At 40.1% G+C, this 14,254-nt stretch overlaps 1 protein-coding gene across 6 annotated transcripts in view; it reads right to left on the bottom strand.

Annotated features, from left to right (window-relative positions):
- LRCH1 (leucine rich repeats and calponin homology domain containing 1) overlaps nt 1–14,254 on the bottom strand; it is a 210,910-nt gene that overhangs the window by 93,099 nt on the left and 103,557 nt on the right. For all 6 annotated transcript variants that reach the window (XR_002100016.1, XR_002100017.1, XR_002100018.1 and 3 more), the window contains exon 2: nt 8,114–8,258. Coding sequence is in view for 2 of the 6 variants with exons in the window: in XM_019529924.1 (XP_019385469.1) it covers nt 8,114–8,258 (145 nt within the window). In the remaining 4 variants the exon portion in view is untranslated. The remainder of the gene's footprint in view (nt 1–8,113; nt 8,259–14,254) is intronic.

Raw genomic sequence — 14,254 nt, 5'->3', positions numbered from 1 at the left:
ATCTTTGTTTAAACTTCCCGTACAGCTCACACTCTACCGCCGCTAATCCCACCTGTTCGTATTCCAATTGCCACCCCAGCCCACCATGACCTTGGGGCCCGATTCACTCGGTGTTCGGTTACCCCGACAAATACCAACATAGAATGTATACAGATTGATTAATTTGCTTTATACCGAATTATTAGGTGGGAGAGAGCTGCTAGTGTAAGTAGCCAACATAATCAGTATACTATGCTATATTGCCATTGGTGCCGACAGCCATATTTCTGCTAGTTCCCATCTCTGAAATTGTACTGGAGAACTATTTTATCCTCCTCAAGAAAACATACTCAATTTCTTCTTACAGGCTATATCTTCAATTCCCACCTCCATGTACGAGGGGAAAAAAAGAAGAAAAAAATTACCTTCGTTCCATTTAAGAACTGTCTAAAATTTAATACTTTAGAGGATGTTTAATGACGAGTGACTTTTTCCCCAAACAGAAAATATATCAGCCAAGTTTAAGCTCCAGTAACTACAAAGTTAGAACTTGAGGGGAAAAAAGAAGCTAAGTAATTACAAAAAGTGAAAGGGTCAAAATTTGTAATTAAACTTAGAATCATTTTACCAGATTGCCATGGGAACAATGTAACCTCAGAGAATTTGTCTCAATAGTATCACTCCTAAATCCTCTTGGAATGATGAGTAGAGCAAAGGGTTAGTGGGGTTGAATGTATATAAAATGGGCAGTAGAGTTCATTTCACCAGCCAGCTGTAATGCTATGTATAAAATAAGCCATCAACATTATTATCTTACTATAAGTGCAGGAGTAAGGAAAAGGTACATGGAGAGAACAAGCAGAGAAAACTCTGTTCCATTGATGTCAGTACATAGAAAGGAATAATTTATTGCAATTAATTTTTTTTTTAAAAAATCCTTTGACAAGTTACTAGATCCAAAGATCCCTTAAATGATAGCTTGCATTCAACCATACAATAGAATTATTCCAATCATTCATGGATGAGATAGGTGTGGCCAGATACCCTGAAAAGCTCACTGGCTGAGAAACTTCCATAGAAATACAGACTATGCTTCTGTCTGGACTGACATCTTCCAGTCTGTATAGCTATATGTACTAGAGCAATAAACTAAATTCCTACTGAAGAGCATATTTTTATGAACTAAACAGGAATTTTTATTTTACTGAGCAAAGAAATGCTGTAAACAAGAGAATAATTCAACTAAGGAACAAAATGTTCCTATTCTCTTCTTTCTGCAAAACTAACTGTTTTCTTAATGGTTATTTTATATCAGTATGACTACAGGGACTATTCAAACCCAGCTATACATAGGTTTTTTAAGTCCTTTGTCTAATACTGGGAGCACCCTCCTACCAAAGGCAGCCTCCACCATGGTCAGTTTGAAGAAGGTATGTCAACAAGGTGCCAGATCTTGACTGAAGAGGCTGCTACGGCTGCTCATATATGGCCTCTGATGCTTGTTTTGGAAAGAGAGACTAACCTGTGGGCTTCATGGGGGCACTGTCTCCACCAGTGGTACATTTTGATTTGATGTTCTTTCCTGTAACTCAGAAGTATATATGCTCTTTTTTTTCCAATTCAAAATAAAATGTGGCCCTCCAGCAATCAGACTATGCTTTTAGGATATCATTCTATGGTTTTTTGAATGTCTAAGTGACCAGATTTGTTTATCTACATTGCTGTTTAAATTTTAAAAAAATGCTACTTACACACAGATAGGCAAACTACTATGCACATAGCTCTATGCCTGTGAACAGCTACATATGGTTTTAATGCAGAACACTGCCATTACTGAGATCACTATTTGGATTCTCTACAGGTCCGGTATTGCAGACTCCATACGTTTTGGGGTTTTTTGTTTTCCATTTTGTCCTTCTCCAGACTGAACTATACAGTAGGGTGGCCCAATGATATCCTCATAGTAGATAGGAACCAGATCCTTGTATCCCAATGCTGAGGGAACACCAGAAATGAAACAAATAAGACAAATACATATCTGAAACATTTTTCAAGAGTAATTCTAGTAAACCCTTCTGCAGTATAGGGGGAGAAGGAAAAGTTAGTTGCATCTGAACACACCTTCCTCTCTCACTGACCAATAAGTCTGATTCAACCTATGTGTTTTCATACAGTCAGACAACTCAGCTGCAGAACTTGTAGATAACAAGACAGGAGTCAGCTACATCTTGTTTACATTTCACACTGCTGAATTGGAAAACACCTTGCAGGCTGATATAGCACAGAGAAATTTGCTGGGATTAATCATTTGGGTCAATCAGACAGGCTCAAGAGATCTACTCCCTGATGGCTTCTTTTTCAGAGACTAACAGCCATTCCAAAGTACAATACTTTGCAATGTGAACAGTTTGATGCTTGTGCTCTATGCTACTGAAATGTCAGCAATTTCTGACTTCCAATGATGTCTAGTCATTTTTGGGGCTTCACTGGTTCTTAAAATATGATCCAATAGAATAAAATAGTTCTTATGCATATGTTACTGTAGATATGCATATATGATAATGTGATCTATGACTGAGTCACTCTATTCCTGTAGGTCCATTTTTCTAATATTTAAATCAAGAATAAAATATATATTTAAAATATTTTATTTTAAATAGTTCAGTTCTAGATTGCTTTCCCCTGAAATATATGAAACCCACCAAGTTCTTCTCACCTTCTGTCAAAGTGTTGCATTATCTACTTATGTGGGAAAGAAATGCACCTCAGTTCTCATTTTTTGCCTCAAGTCTTTACTATGCATGGTAACTCAGAATATGGAAGGCAATCTCAGATGTGTATTATACATTAAACCAGCGGTGGGCAATTATTTCAGGTGGGGGGCTGCTTACTGGGTTTTGGCAAGTTGTCGAGGGCCACATGGAAAAACCTGGCCCTTGACAGGCGCCCCACCCCCTAATTGCCAGCTTGAGACCAGAAGTCCCACCCCCTAGCCCCCAGCCTTTACCACCAGAAGTCCCTCCTCTTGCCCCCCCAAATACTCCTTTCAGCAAGGGGTTTTGCTATCTCAGAACCAGAAAAATACCTAATTATATTCTAAAAATCAAACATCTACAACATATTTTTGTCCTGATTTACATGCGTTTGTGTAAACAAAGAGGTCGCTGTACAATAGCTTAAAATGAAGTCTTACTCTTGCACATTGGGAGGGGCATGGGGTGGGTATAGGTTTGTGGGGGGGTGTGGATGTGTGGGGTGAGGGAGTACGTGGGTGTGTGTATGGATTTGTGGGGTGCTGGTGGCTGCATGTGGGATGAGGGTGGCTGGGGTGTGAGGGGGTGTCTGCATGTATGGCAGTGCGAGGGTGGTGTGGGTACATGGGAATGATGGGGTGTGTGTCCTATGAACACACACACACGCTCTCCCGCTCCTGGCCCTGGACTACCAGCACAACCCCATGCTCCCACAGTCCAGTAATGCAGCCTGGGTCCGCGTAGTGCTGGAGCAGGCATGCAGGGAAGCAGTAAAAGCCAGGGCAGGCAGAGGCTTCCATGAGAGGGGGTGAGGCCCAGCCGGCCGGCCTAGTTCCTGACTCCTGCCAGCTTCCCCTGGGTCTTACTGCCCCTGGCTCCGTCATCTTTGACAGGCAGCCAGGAACACATAAATATTAATTTTCTAAACTTTTTAGGTGCCCTGCAGGCCAGATAGAATGGCCTGGTGGGCCGGAGCCAGCTTGTGAGCCATAATTTGCCTGCCCCTGCATTAAACCTTGAAGATCTGGGGTATAAAAACTGCTTGGCTGGTCTCTCAGCAAACACAATGAAACACTACTTTCCTTCAACCAAGGAAATAAAACTGCATTTACATGCTACTATGGGAGAACAAAGTACTACTCTTATTCTCCTACTTCATAGATAGATCTTAAAACAGCATTTCCAAGCACTATATTTATCACTAGACAAAAAAAAAATCTAGCACATGAAAAAAATAATAGTTCTTCCATGCTCTGAAACAGAAAAATAAGGTCAAGTGGTATACCTACAATGATAAATAATGTTTGAATTCCTACAAAATTCAGAAGTCATCCATGAGGAGAAATGCAAAATGCTGCATCATAATTATTTGATAAATTATCATTAAATATATAAAGTATATCTATTAGTAAAGTACATTAAGCAACAACAGCATGGGTACATCTTCCATCTTCATGTACCTAGAACAGCTCCCTTCTGGCTGAAACCTGCATCAATACCATGGCCCTGGGGAAGGGAAGGGGCCTGAGAGATACAGAAGTGGCATAATGAGCATGGGCAGGCACAGGCACAGGCACAAGCAAAGCCCTGTGGCTCCATGGACCAGATCTGGCCTGTGGGCCCTATTCTTCAATATCAGAAAGCATGACTATTAAGCCAGAAAGACAAATATGGGCCTGTAATAAATGGTGTTTTTCTTGTGAGAATGAAATACATTTGTAGAAGTCAAAAGCATTTTTCTTTCCACTACAGAATCCTCATTGTGGTCAACAAACAAGGAGGAAGTCTGTTCCCACATGAGAGAGAAAAATACTTCAGAAGACTATTATGTTGCAGGGAGGTGGGTACACAACCTTAAATAAGAATTTTAATACATTTCTTCTTGTTTATGATTCTATAATCTACTGTGGCCCTATTTTATTAGGTTATTATATACAAATTTAAATGTTACCACTTTGTCTGCAGTTGTCCTTGCTTTGTAGTAATACACCTAAATCACACAAATTGTACTTTTTGCAGTGAGTTTTCCAACCATAATTCCAAAATGCAATTACATGTGCAAGACGTAAACTTGGCATATTTCTCATACCAACTTGTTTATACGTATCTAGTTGTAACAGCATTTCATCAATTGTAAGTGCTAAATTCTAACAGAAACAAAAATATTTAGAATGACTACGAGTACTGCTGTTTCTCAGACGACAAAACTAGAGATAAACGACAACATAATGTAAGTTTGAAAATATGTCGTCAGTACCTACAAACCTGAAAATGGAACCTAGCAGCCTAAGTAAAAACAAAAAAAATCCTGCATAGCCATGGCCCACCCTTTAGAGCCTCAGACTTCCTCAAAGTATGCTTATTTCTTATAAATCACTACCCTCACAATCTTGACTCCCTTAACAGCAAATCAACCTTCACTCTGTCCTTAGATAACTAAATTCTGACACACTCCTCTACAGCACAAACACTGTAACAAGTAATGTATTTACCCAAATCCAAGACAACGTCAAATTTAAAAGAACCTGCCAATAGTTAGATTTTAGACATGGAAAATTTATAAGTTTGGTATAATTATCCATCGATAAAATCTAATTATTGGGAGGTTGTCTTAAATTCTTCCCCCCACCACCACCACCGCACCAGGGAAATAAAGTATTTTTTAACAAATATTTAAATAGCTCAGTTCTAGATTGCTTTCCCATGAAATATATGAAACCCACCAAGTTCTTCTCACATTCTGTCGAAGTGCTGAATTATCTACTTATGTGTGAAAGAAATTCATCTCAGATCTCATTTTTTGCCCTCTGCTGCCTGTTCCCTCACCACCACTTGACCTCCTCCCCCCAGTGCTTGCTTTCCCCAGCACCTGCCCCCTTGCCTGCAACTGTATGACTTCTCCCCATCTGCCCCCACCCCCCAGTGCCTGGCTCCCCCTGCCTGTTCCCCACACTGTCACTCCCCTTGCTGCCTGTGCTCCCCACCACCCTTTACCTTTTCATTGCAGCTCTGGCTCCAGCTCTGGCCCCCCTCCAGCCAGGGGCATACAGCATGCAACATATGCTGGCTCTGGCTCCTGCCCAGCTACCCAACAGCAGCTGTGGTAGCATCAGCTTGAGTCCCAGCACTGTAGCCAGGGCTGGAGCTGCTATTACTTGGCCACAAGGGAACCAGAGCCAGCATGTGGGGGCGGTGGAAAGGAGGGGGGGTGGAGTCTCTTTACTCTACCTTTAAGTTCCCTTCTCTTTATTTCCCATCTGGAAAGGCTCCATTAACCAAGTTCAACTCCGATGACATCTGGGCAGAATTTTTATTCCTTCAGAATTAATAGAAATTTCAAGGCTTACTACTAAGCCACTAGTCTAGTTACCCTTCTTGCCATGTATTTTCATATTTTTATCTATTAGCTAAACTTGTTTAACCACACAGGGATATTCTGAGGATGAATGTTTATAAATCATATGAAATATGTAAAGTTCTTGTGGCAGGAAGCCACCTTTGTTTCTCCCCAAAATCTCTGTGCTGTGACAATTTGATTAGGATGGGCCCAGCAGAGAAGACACACCTTTACCCTCTCTCTTTAGGTAACCTGAGCTCGCTACATTCCTGAGGGAGGGGGGAAACCTGCTCCCTCTGCCTATGTGACTGGTATCAGCTACCTGGGTGAGGGGCTTCTACCTGGTGGGCTAGAGTCTACTCGGCAACCAGTGAAGCATTTCAAATTGGTTGGCCAACAGCCAACAGGTGCTGGCCTCCATTGGACCAGGTGAATGAGGTCACAGGGGCTATGTAACTGAAGACTGCCCAGGAGGAGGGGGCAGCAGCCATGCGGGGGACTCAGACTTAGAGAGGAGTTTTACCATCTGAAACTGGCTCTCCCAAAACTCATGAGCTAGGAACAGCCTGCCTTAAGAGGGAATCTCCAACAGCCTCTGGATGATGCTTGTGAGTAAGCTACTCGAGATCTGATTAGATGTATAGCTAGCAGTAACTCAGATGCATGATCAAAAGGCTACCTCAGAAAGACTGTTTTGATCTATGGGATTTCTATGATATTGCTCTATCTTGTACCCTACTTTCACCATACCCCTGTAATCAATAAAGTCCTCCTTTGTGACCGGTGTAGGAGACTTATTGAGGGGTGGGTCTAAATTATGCCTAAGAGGCACCTTAGGTCTGTGGACTAAGAGGGACTTTCCTTTTTGGCCCCTGACTTGGGGAAGTGCCCAAGTGGTTGTACTGGGTCGAGTACCCATTGGGCTATTAGGCCTGTGTTTTCCTGAGGACACAGGGCCGAGAGAGTCCCTTCTCAGGATGGTGGCAGCTTACGTTACCCCAGGCTAGCGAGTGTGCTCCAGGAAGGGGGTCAGCCAGATGTGAGGCTCCCCTAGGGAGGCACTCGGAGCCTGGAAGGTGGTCAGGCACAGTGAGGTGGGTGGCTTAACACAGGAACACCCCCTACTGGCCCACCACAGTTCTAATTTATTAATTTGGAGAAGCAAATTTTGTTTGGTAATATCCTGATGTTTGTGCCTAACCATGTCTTTGGGAGATGCATCAAACAAGCTTATGAGTACAAAATGCTCTTCCTCATGTCTGGGAAAGAAGCAGTTCTACCCAGTATTTAGCTGAAGCTATAATAATTACTTCTGTTTAATTCCATTATGTAAATGGAAATATTTTCTCTTTTTTGCATATTCACTGGACCATCATTGCTATAACTATACAATGACCCTACTACAAACTGCTTATTTAGCACTTATTTGATAAAATATTAATGTCTTCCACCACCAACTGGCTAAACTCAAATAAATTTGTTAACAACTATCCTGAAGAATTCTCAAATATCTAAGCATTTTGGCATGTCCATAAAGTATTACTACGAATACCCAGAATTTACATGAGTATCCTAGTTTTTCAAAACTACAGTGTCTTTGATATGACCCGAAATTATACTTCTTTCTAGACGTAATGAGTAAATGTTTTCACAATTTGGAACACAACCATATTGCGGTAAAGACAAGGCATATGCTGTAGATATCAACATGGATTTTTTTTAAATTTAAGCTTATGAAGTCAAGGCGCATTTGCTCTACATGTGTTAATTGCTATCAAAATTAGCATATGTGCGACATGTAAAAGTTCATTACCCTCACAAAGGAATCAGGAATAATTCCATCAATATTACACTGATATAATGAGCATCATGATTTGCTGAGACAAAACCAGGAGAAATAAATGTTATTTCATCATCACAGCTTCTCTTTTATATAGTAGGCAATTAAGTGAGTCAATGAAGTTTCCAAAGAAAAGCACAAAAATGACATGAGAGAGGCCAGCATGCTTGAATTTGCACAGGTAAAGCAGTAAATTTAACTTACCTCAAATTCAAATAAGTCAACATTTGTAAATTCACTATGGCATCTGGAATAATTTTAATACAATTGTGGTACAGATTCAGTGTTTCCAGTGACACAAAGTGACACAGCTCCATAGGAACTTCAGTTAATCTATTTTTGGACATATCTAAGGAGAAAAAAAAAATCAAAATGTTACTTATCGTTTGAAACTACAAATTCTGAAATTTGCAATTCAAAACAAAAGACCACAACCCAAGACTGACAGACAGCTGGATATGGTCTCCAAATTGTAGCTTTCTTTAAAAAAAATTACTAGGAATTTTCCTTGCAAAAGTTACAAAGATGGTATATGCACATTAGAGAACAACTCATGTAACTTCGTTCTGTTACATAATCTGTCAAACTAACCTTCCCAGTTTTTGTTATGATTTTTGTCCTATCAAATTATACAGTCTCAACAGCTATTTCAAAATTCTGACATGGAACCAACTTGTGATGATGCACAAAGTTGTGGAACAGCAACAGGGGCACTGCTGACCTTGGATGTGTTCCCTCCACTCATAGTAAACACAGACAAGCTTAAGCACAGGAATACAACAAAAGCTACAGACAATTTCACCAGCTGAAAAACCTGAGCAGACTTTCAAGTGAGGCAGACTGACCTAGAACAAAAGTCAGGTATGCCTAACAGCATATAGGATGCCCTCTCTTTCTCCAGACTTTACCCAAAAGTTATTAACCTTCTTTTCCTTTTTCATATCCTTATGTGATAAGGTATTTAGCAGTAGTCATATTCATTGGAATCTGACAGAGCTGCACCATAAGTACTTCTCCTACAGCCTTGAACTGGTGACCTCTGGGCTCTCAATCATGTGCCTTACCACCCACACCATCCCAGCCCCATTATTGACCAGCCAGAGGGAGATGAGAGCTGACTAGCCTGTTGACGAGTCCTCATGAAAGGAAGCCTCTGCTTAGGCCTCTTGAGCTTCTGTCTCAACTTCCTCTGCCTCTAAGTGGCTGCATGGGAAACGCTATGTTTGTAGGATGCTGTTGGTCTTTCAGAGGCCTAGTGGTTATTTTCAACTTCCTCACTACAATTTGGTTAAAACAGGAGAGGGAGGACTTTGAGACTCAAATGTATCATTTGTGGCAATGTTTATTTTGTTATAACAACTTAAGGCTAGTTTCCAGCACAGACAAAGGGCAAAAAAGGAGAACCTTTCAGTTAACCCACTGATGGGGCCAAACTTTCACAAAACAAAGTACTGTTTGGTAACTTCTGTCCCCTTTAGGGTTTGGTAAGAAGATTCAAAAGAGTAAGGTGAGTTAAATACTATGGGTACACTGCAAATAATTTATCTCAAGTTATGATTTACATGGTAGGTGTCCAAAACCCCTGCATGGACCCTACTTAAATCGTTAGCACACGGCAGTCCAAAGAGGCAAGGAGGATAGCACCCAATGCATGTTAACAAAGTTGCAGCCCACTACTTTAAATCCATATCCAGGCCTCTCTTTCTTAATCTGTGTGCTCTAAGCAATAAAGTTTCCGTTACAGCTGGCATATGCTTCAAATTCTGAAGCCTCACAAAAACATACCCATGGAACAGTTGCAAGATTGCTGCTGCTCATATTTCAAAGCATTTGTGCTTCAAGAGCATGCCAAATATACCTCCTCTTCCACAGATGAATACCTACTGTGCAGAACCTTTTCAGGAAAAGAAGCATTTATTTCTGAAGTCAGTCATCACTACGGTCTTCTAAGGACTCAGTTTAAGATTGCTTTGAGTGTTTATTTTTCAATGTATTTTTGGAGCGCATAACGGTAATCTTTTGCACAATGCTATTTAATTTCCTCATAATCAGAGAAGTGGAGACTTGATCAAGCAACCCAGTTAAGTCCTTTGACTGTCAACCTTTCAAGCACATCTTTGGATTTAACTCCATTATACCAGCTTCATGACATCATGCACAAAACAATTTCCTCCAGTTAAGCACCCTCAAACTAATTCAAACTGATTTCAGAGAAAAAAGCAGCGCTATCAAATACTGACAAAAACATATACCTGTCATTATTGAATAAGGCTTGCCACACTTGCCATTGGATAACTCTTGCCATCCTGAGCTTCAGGCCTCCCTCCTCCACTCACTACACCCTGACACTTTCAATCCCTTTCTCTGCTTTTACAGCACCGATCAGGTTTACAATGCTGATAGAAAACTACCACAAGGATAGATTAGTGCGATCCACTTGAATAAAACATATTGTAGTGCCCATTAAGCAAAGTCCTCCTTATTGCCAGCTCTTTTTGAAGTCATAGAGAGCCATGAAACTTGCATCCATTTGACTTTCTCTTCACTCCCACAGCTGGCCTGCACCTTTCTTTCCTGTTTCCAATGATTCCTGCTTCTTCACCAGCCTTAAATGGCTGGCAAACATTACCAAATGGGGCCCCAAACAGTTCACCGAGAATCCTTTTCTGCCCTGTCTCTCAGTCTGGCACATATGATTACTGTGGCCCCATGCTCATGAGGTGAAGCCAGTCCAGGGTCATCTTTTAGTAAAGTAAATATGGTATATGCACTTGTATCACATTAGATTTAACACATACTAGACAACTGGATGCTGACATGAAAAGATGACTTAATGTTTTTCATCATACTTGCTGCTCAATTACAACTAACAAAATTTTAAAAAAAAATCAACTGAAATTAGCCTAAATTCCACTAATGCTACTTATGAAACTAGTTATTAATTACGCAGTAACTGTCATTTTACATTCTAATTCCTCAAAACAAAATCAGTATTATAGAATCATAGAATTGTAGAACTGGAAAGGAACTGTAAGATCAAGTCCAGTCCCCTGCAATGGGCAGGAGGTTATTGGGTTCAAAACAGTGCCTGTCCAGCCTCCTCTTGAACCCCTCCAAGGACGGTGACTGCACCACCTCTGCTGGGATTGTTCCAGATTCTGGCAAACCTTACTGAGAAGAATTCCTTCCTTATATCTAGTCTGAATTTACCCTCTAAACACTTATGTCTATTGGTCCTCGTCCTCCCTTGAGGTGCCTCCTGAAGAGTTGCTCGCCTAAATCTTGATGTTTACCTCGATGTACTTGTAGGCGGCTATCAAATCACCTCTCAGCCTTCTCTTATTCTAACTGAACTGACCCAGTTCCCCGAGTCTCTCTTTGTAGGGCCTATCCTCCATGACCTTGACCATGCACGTGGTTCTTCTTTGTACCCTCTTGAGCTTATCCATGTCCTTCTTGAAGTGCAGTACCCAGAACTAGACACAATACTCCAGCAGAGGCCTCACCAGCACCAAATAGAGAGGGAGGAATGCTTCCCTGGATCTAATGGACACACATCAGCTGATGCAAGCCAGAGTTTTATTTGCTTTCCTGGTGACCTCATCACACTGCTGGCTCATATTCATCTTCTGGTCAATCATAACTCCCAGGTCTTGCTCAGATGCTGTGCCAGCCAGTGGGCCACCTCCCACTGTGTAGTCATGGTAAGGGTTCTTCCTACCCAGATGAAGAACTTTGTACTTATTCTTGTTAAACCTCATCTGATTCTGTTTTGCCTGAGAGTCTAGCCTGTCAAGGTCACACTGGATATTGCCCCTATCTTCCAGTGTGCCTGAATTTCCCCACAGCTTGGTATTATCCACAAACTTAGCAACTGAGTTTTCCACAGCCTCATCCAAGTCATTAATTAATATATTAAAGAGCATGGGTCTAAACCACCAATCTCTGGGGGACACCACTTTAAATTGATGGGATGGCCTCACTTTTCACTTATCACACTTTTCACATCTTATCTTAAAAGTATAACAAACACTTTTTGTGTTGGGGGAAGGAAAGTTGTTCGTTTTGTTTGGGGTTTTTTGGGGGGGAGGTGTTGTTGTTTCTTTTTTTTTTTCTTTTTTTTTTAAATGAACAGCTCAGTTAAAATTCCTGACAACTAAAATTAATCTGAGCAGATAGAAGAATAATTATGGTGGGGATTTTGAATTGCAGCGTATTTGCTGTTCATGAAAGTTAGGAATAAAAAGTAAAAGGTGCTGAGGCAGCAACTTATGCTAATGAGGTAGCAAGTGAATTAATTTTAATCACAATTAGAACATTACTCCAGTTCAACTGACTTTGCTGACAGTATTCTTGACTTTGATTCCATTTATGTTCAAATACAAAATTAGGAAAACAAAAGCAATTTGGAGATGAGCATACTGCATTTCCTCACATATAACATGATTTGCAGTATGTTTAACAGTTACAAAAACTGCCTGACTGACCACCTCTGGTGACTCTCTTGTTCGGAGTTAGTTGGGCTACATGTGCATTAAAATACATTGGTTCAAAGGGGCGAGGGAAATATATTCTAGATACAGTTCCTTATGCTTTTTTAATTGAAATATCTGACTAATTCATTGTAGCTGATATTAAGAGATTTTCAAACTACATTTGGCTTCACAAAGTTTTACTCCTGCCAAGAAAAAGCTTGCTATATCTCCAAAATAAAGTAATGAAATGCAAAAAAATAAGCAAGTCAGTCTATAAAAATATTAGGTGGAATTAATCTTTCAACAGTCAGCACAATTTTGTAGCAATTATATTGTTTTTGTATCATAAAATTATGGTACTGAGTTGGAGACTAGACAAGAACCCAGTACAATACACAAAACAAACTTCTTTAGCTGTGGATGAGCAACAATAAAGAGAAGAGCAGATTAGAAAATAAAATTGTTGTTGTCTTTTGTTACATGTTTCTACGGTGGCTAGCACAGTGTGTTCTTGGCCAGTATATTGCTACCGTAATACTAATCACAATCATCTCCAGGGCAGACTGCATCTTCCTATGTTTACACTGTTCCTATTATAATGGAATCATAACCCTATAACAAACCATTTGCTGGTGAAAGGTCAATTAAGTCAGCTAACACAAAACTTGCAATACACTGACCCCAAAAAGCTCCATCTGTCAAGAGCTAGTACTGCCTTTAGAGTTCTAACATTATATTTTTCTTGTATGATTAACAGTACTGGGCTCTTTTTTGTGTTCCTAAAGTAACTAACCAAATCTGTTTTTTATATGAGCCATAAGAAATACTGTCATATAAAAAAAGCCAAAGTTCACATAGATTAGAATAACAAAGAAATATATTTGACCACATACACAATCAACCATATCTCATACCACATTTTTAATAATGGAGATTGTTTACAAAAAATAAAATAAATAAATAATCTTTTAAGATTTCAGATGATGATAAAGGAAAACTTCTATTGCCGTAACTATACTCAGAATGTACACATTGGTTCTTGGACAAATGAATATAAATATATCTGCCCATTACTTACTGGAAACAAAAACAGAGAATAAATATTAATCTGCAACAGAGTACAAATTCAATATTATGCCAATACATGTAAAAAAAAATAAAAGGCAAGAAATCAGACCATGGCATAGAATTAACATAGGACTAGTTCTAAAGAAGGTAGTATAATTGGTACACAGATACCATTGTGATTGGCACAGTGGATGTATCTAAATCAGAACAGGTGGAGAATTCAGGAAGTTCATGTAACAGAGTCACAGAACACTAGGCCTGGAAGGGACCCCCAGTCACCTAGTCTAACCCCCTGCCCAAGGCAGGATAAATAAATCAAGAGTCATGAATCAAGAGGCATGCTAACTCTACCCTGATTGTACAATTCACCCATGGAGTTAAAAGTTCTGGGAATACCTGGCTTTTATTTTGCATATGTGTATCTATGATATATTAACATGAATCCTTAGCTTATACATTCTCTCTAGTTTTGTCTTATCCCAAAGAAGTTTGTGGTTCCAAAGCTAGTCCTTACTGATGACAACAGAAATCATAAATTGGTACTAACGGCAGTGAGAATCTCTGACAGCTTCAGAGGTGTTGACTTAGGAGTACGTTGAAAAAGAAGTCATTGTGCATGTGGAGCTCCAGCAAGAGACACTGACATGCCAGTGAACTCATGCCAGTGAAGGGCTGCTCAAATAGGCTTTGTATACAGATACTGAACAACAACATTTTAGCATATAACTTTACTGTGTTCAACATAAAAAGGTGACTCACAGAACAAGCAGTCAACATGCACGTCCCACAGATAACATAACAT

Source organism: Crocodylus porosus, unplaced genomic scaffold (genome assembly GCF_001723895.1).
Source record: "Crocodylus porosus isolate Cpor-Errol unplaced genomic scaffold, CroPor_comp1, whole genome shotgun sequence".
NCBI classification, from domain to species: Eukaryota; Metazoa; Chordata; order Crocodylia; family Crocodylidae; genus Crocodylus; species Crocodylus porosus.
This window is presented reverse-complemented; position numbering and strand designations above follow the sequence as displayed.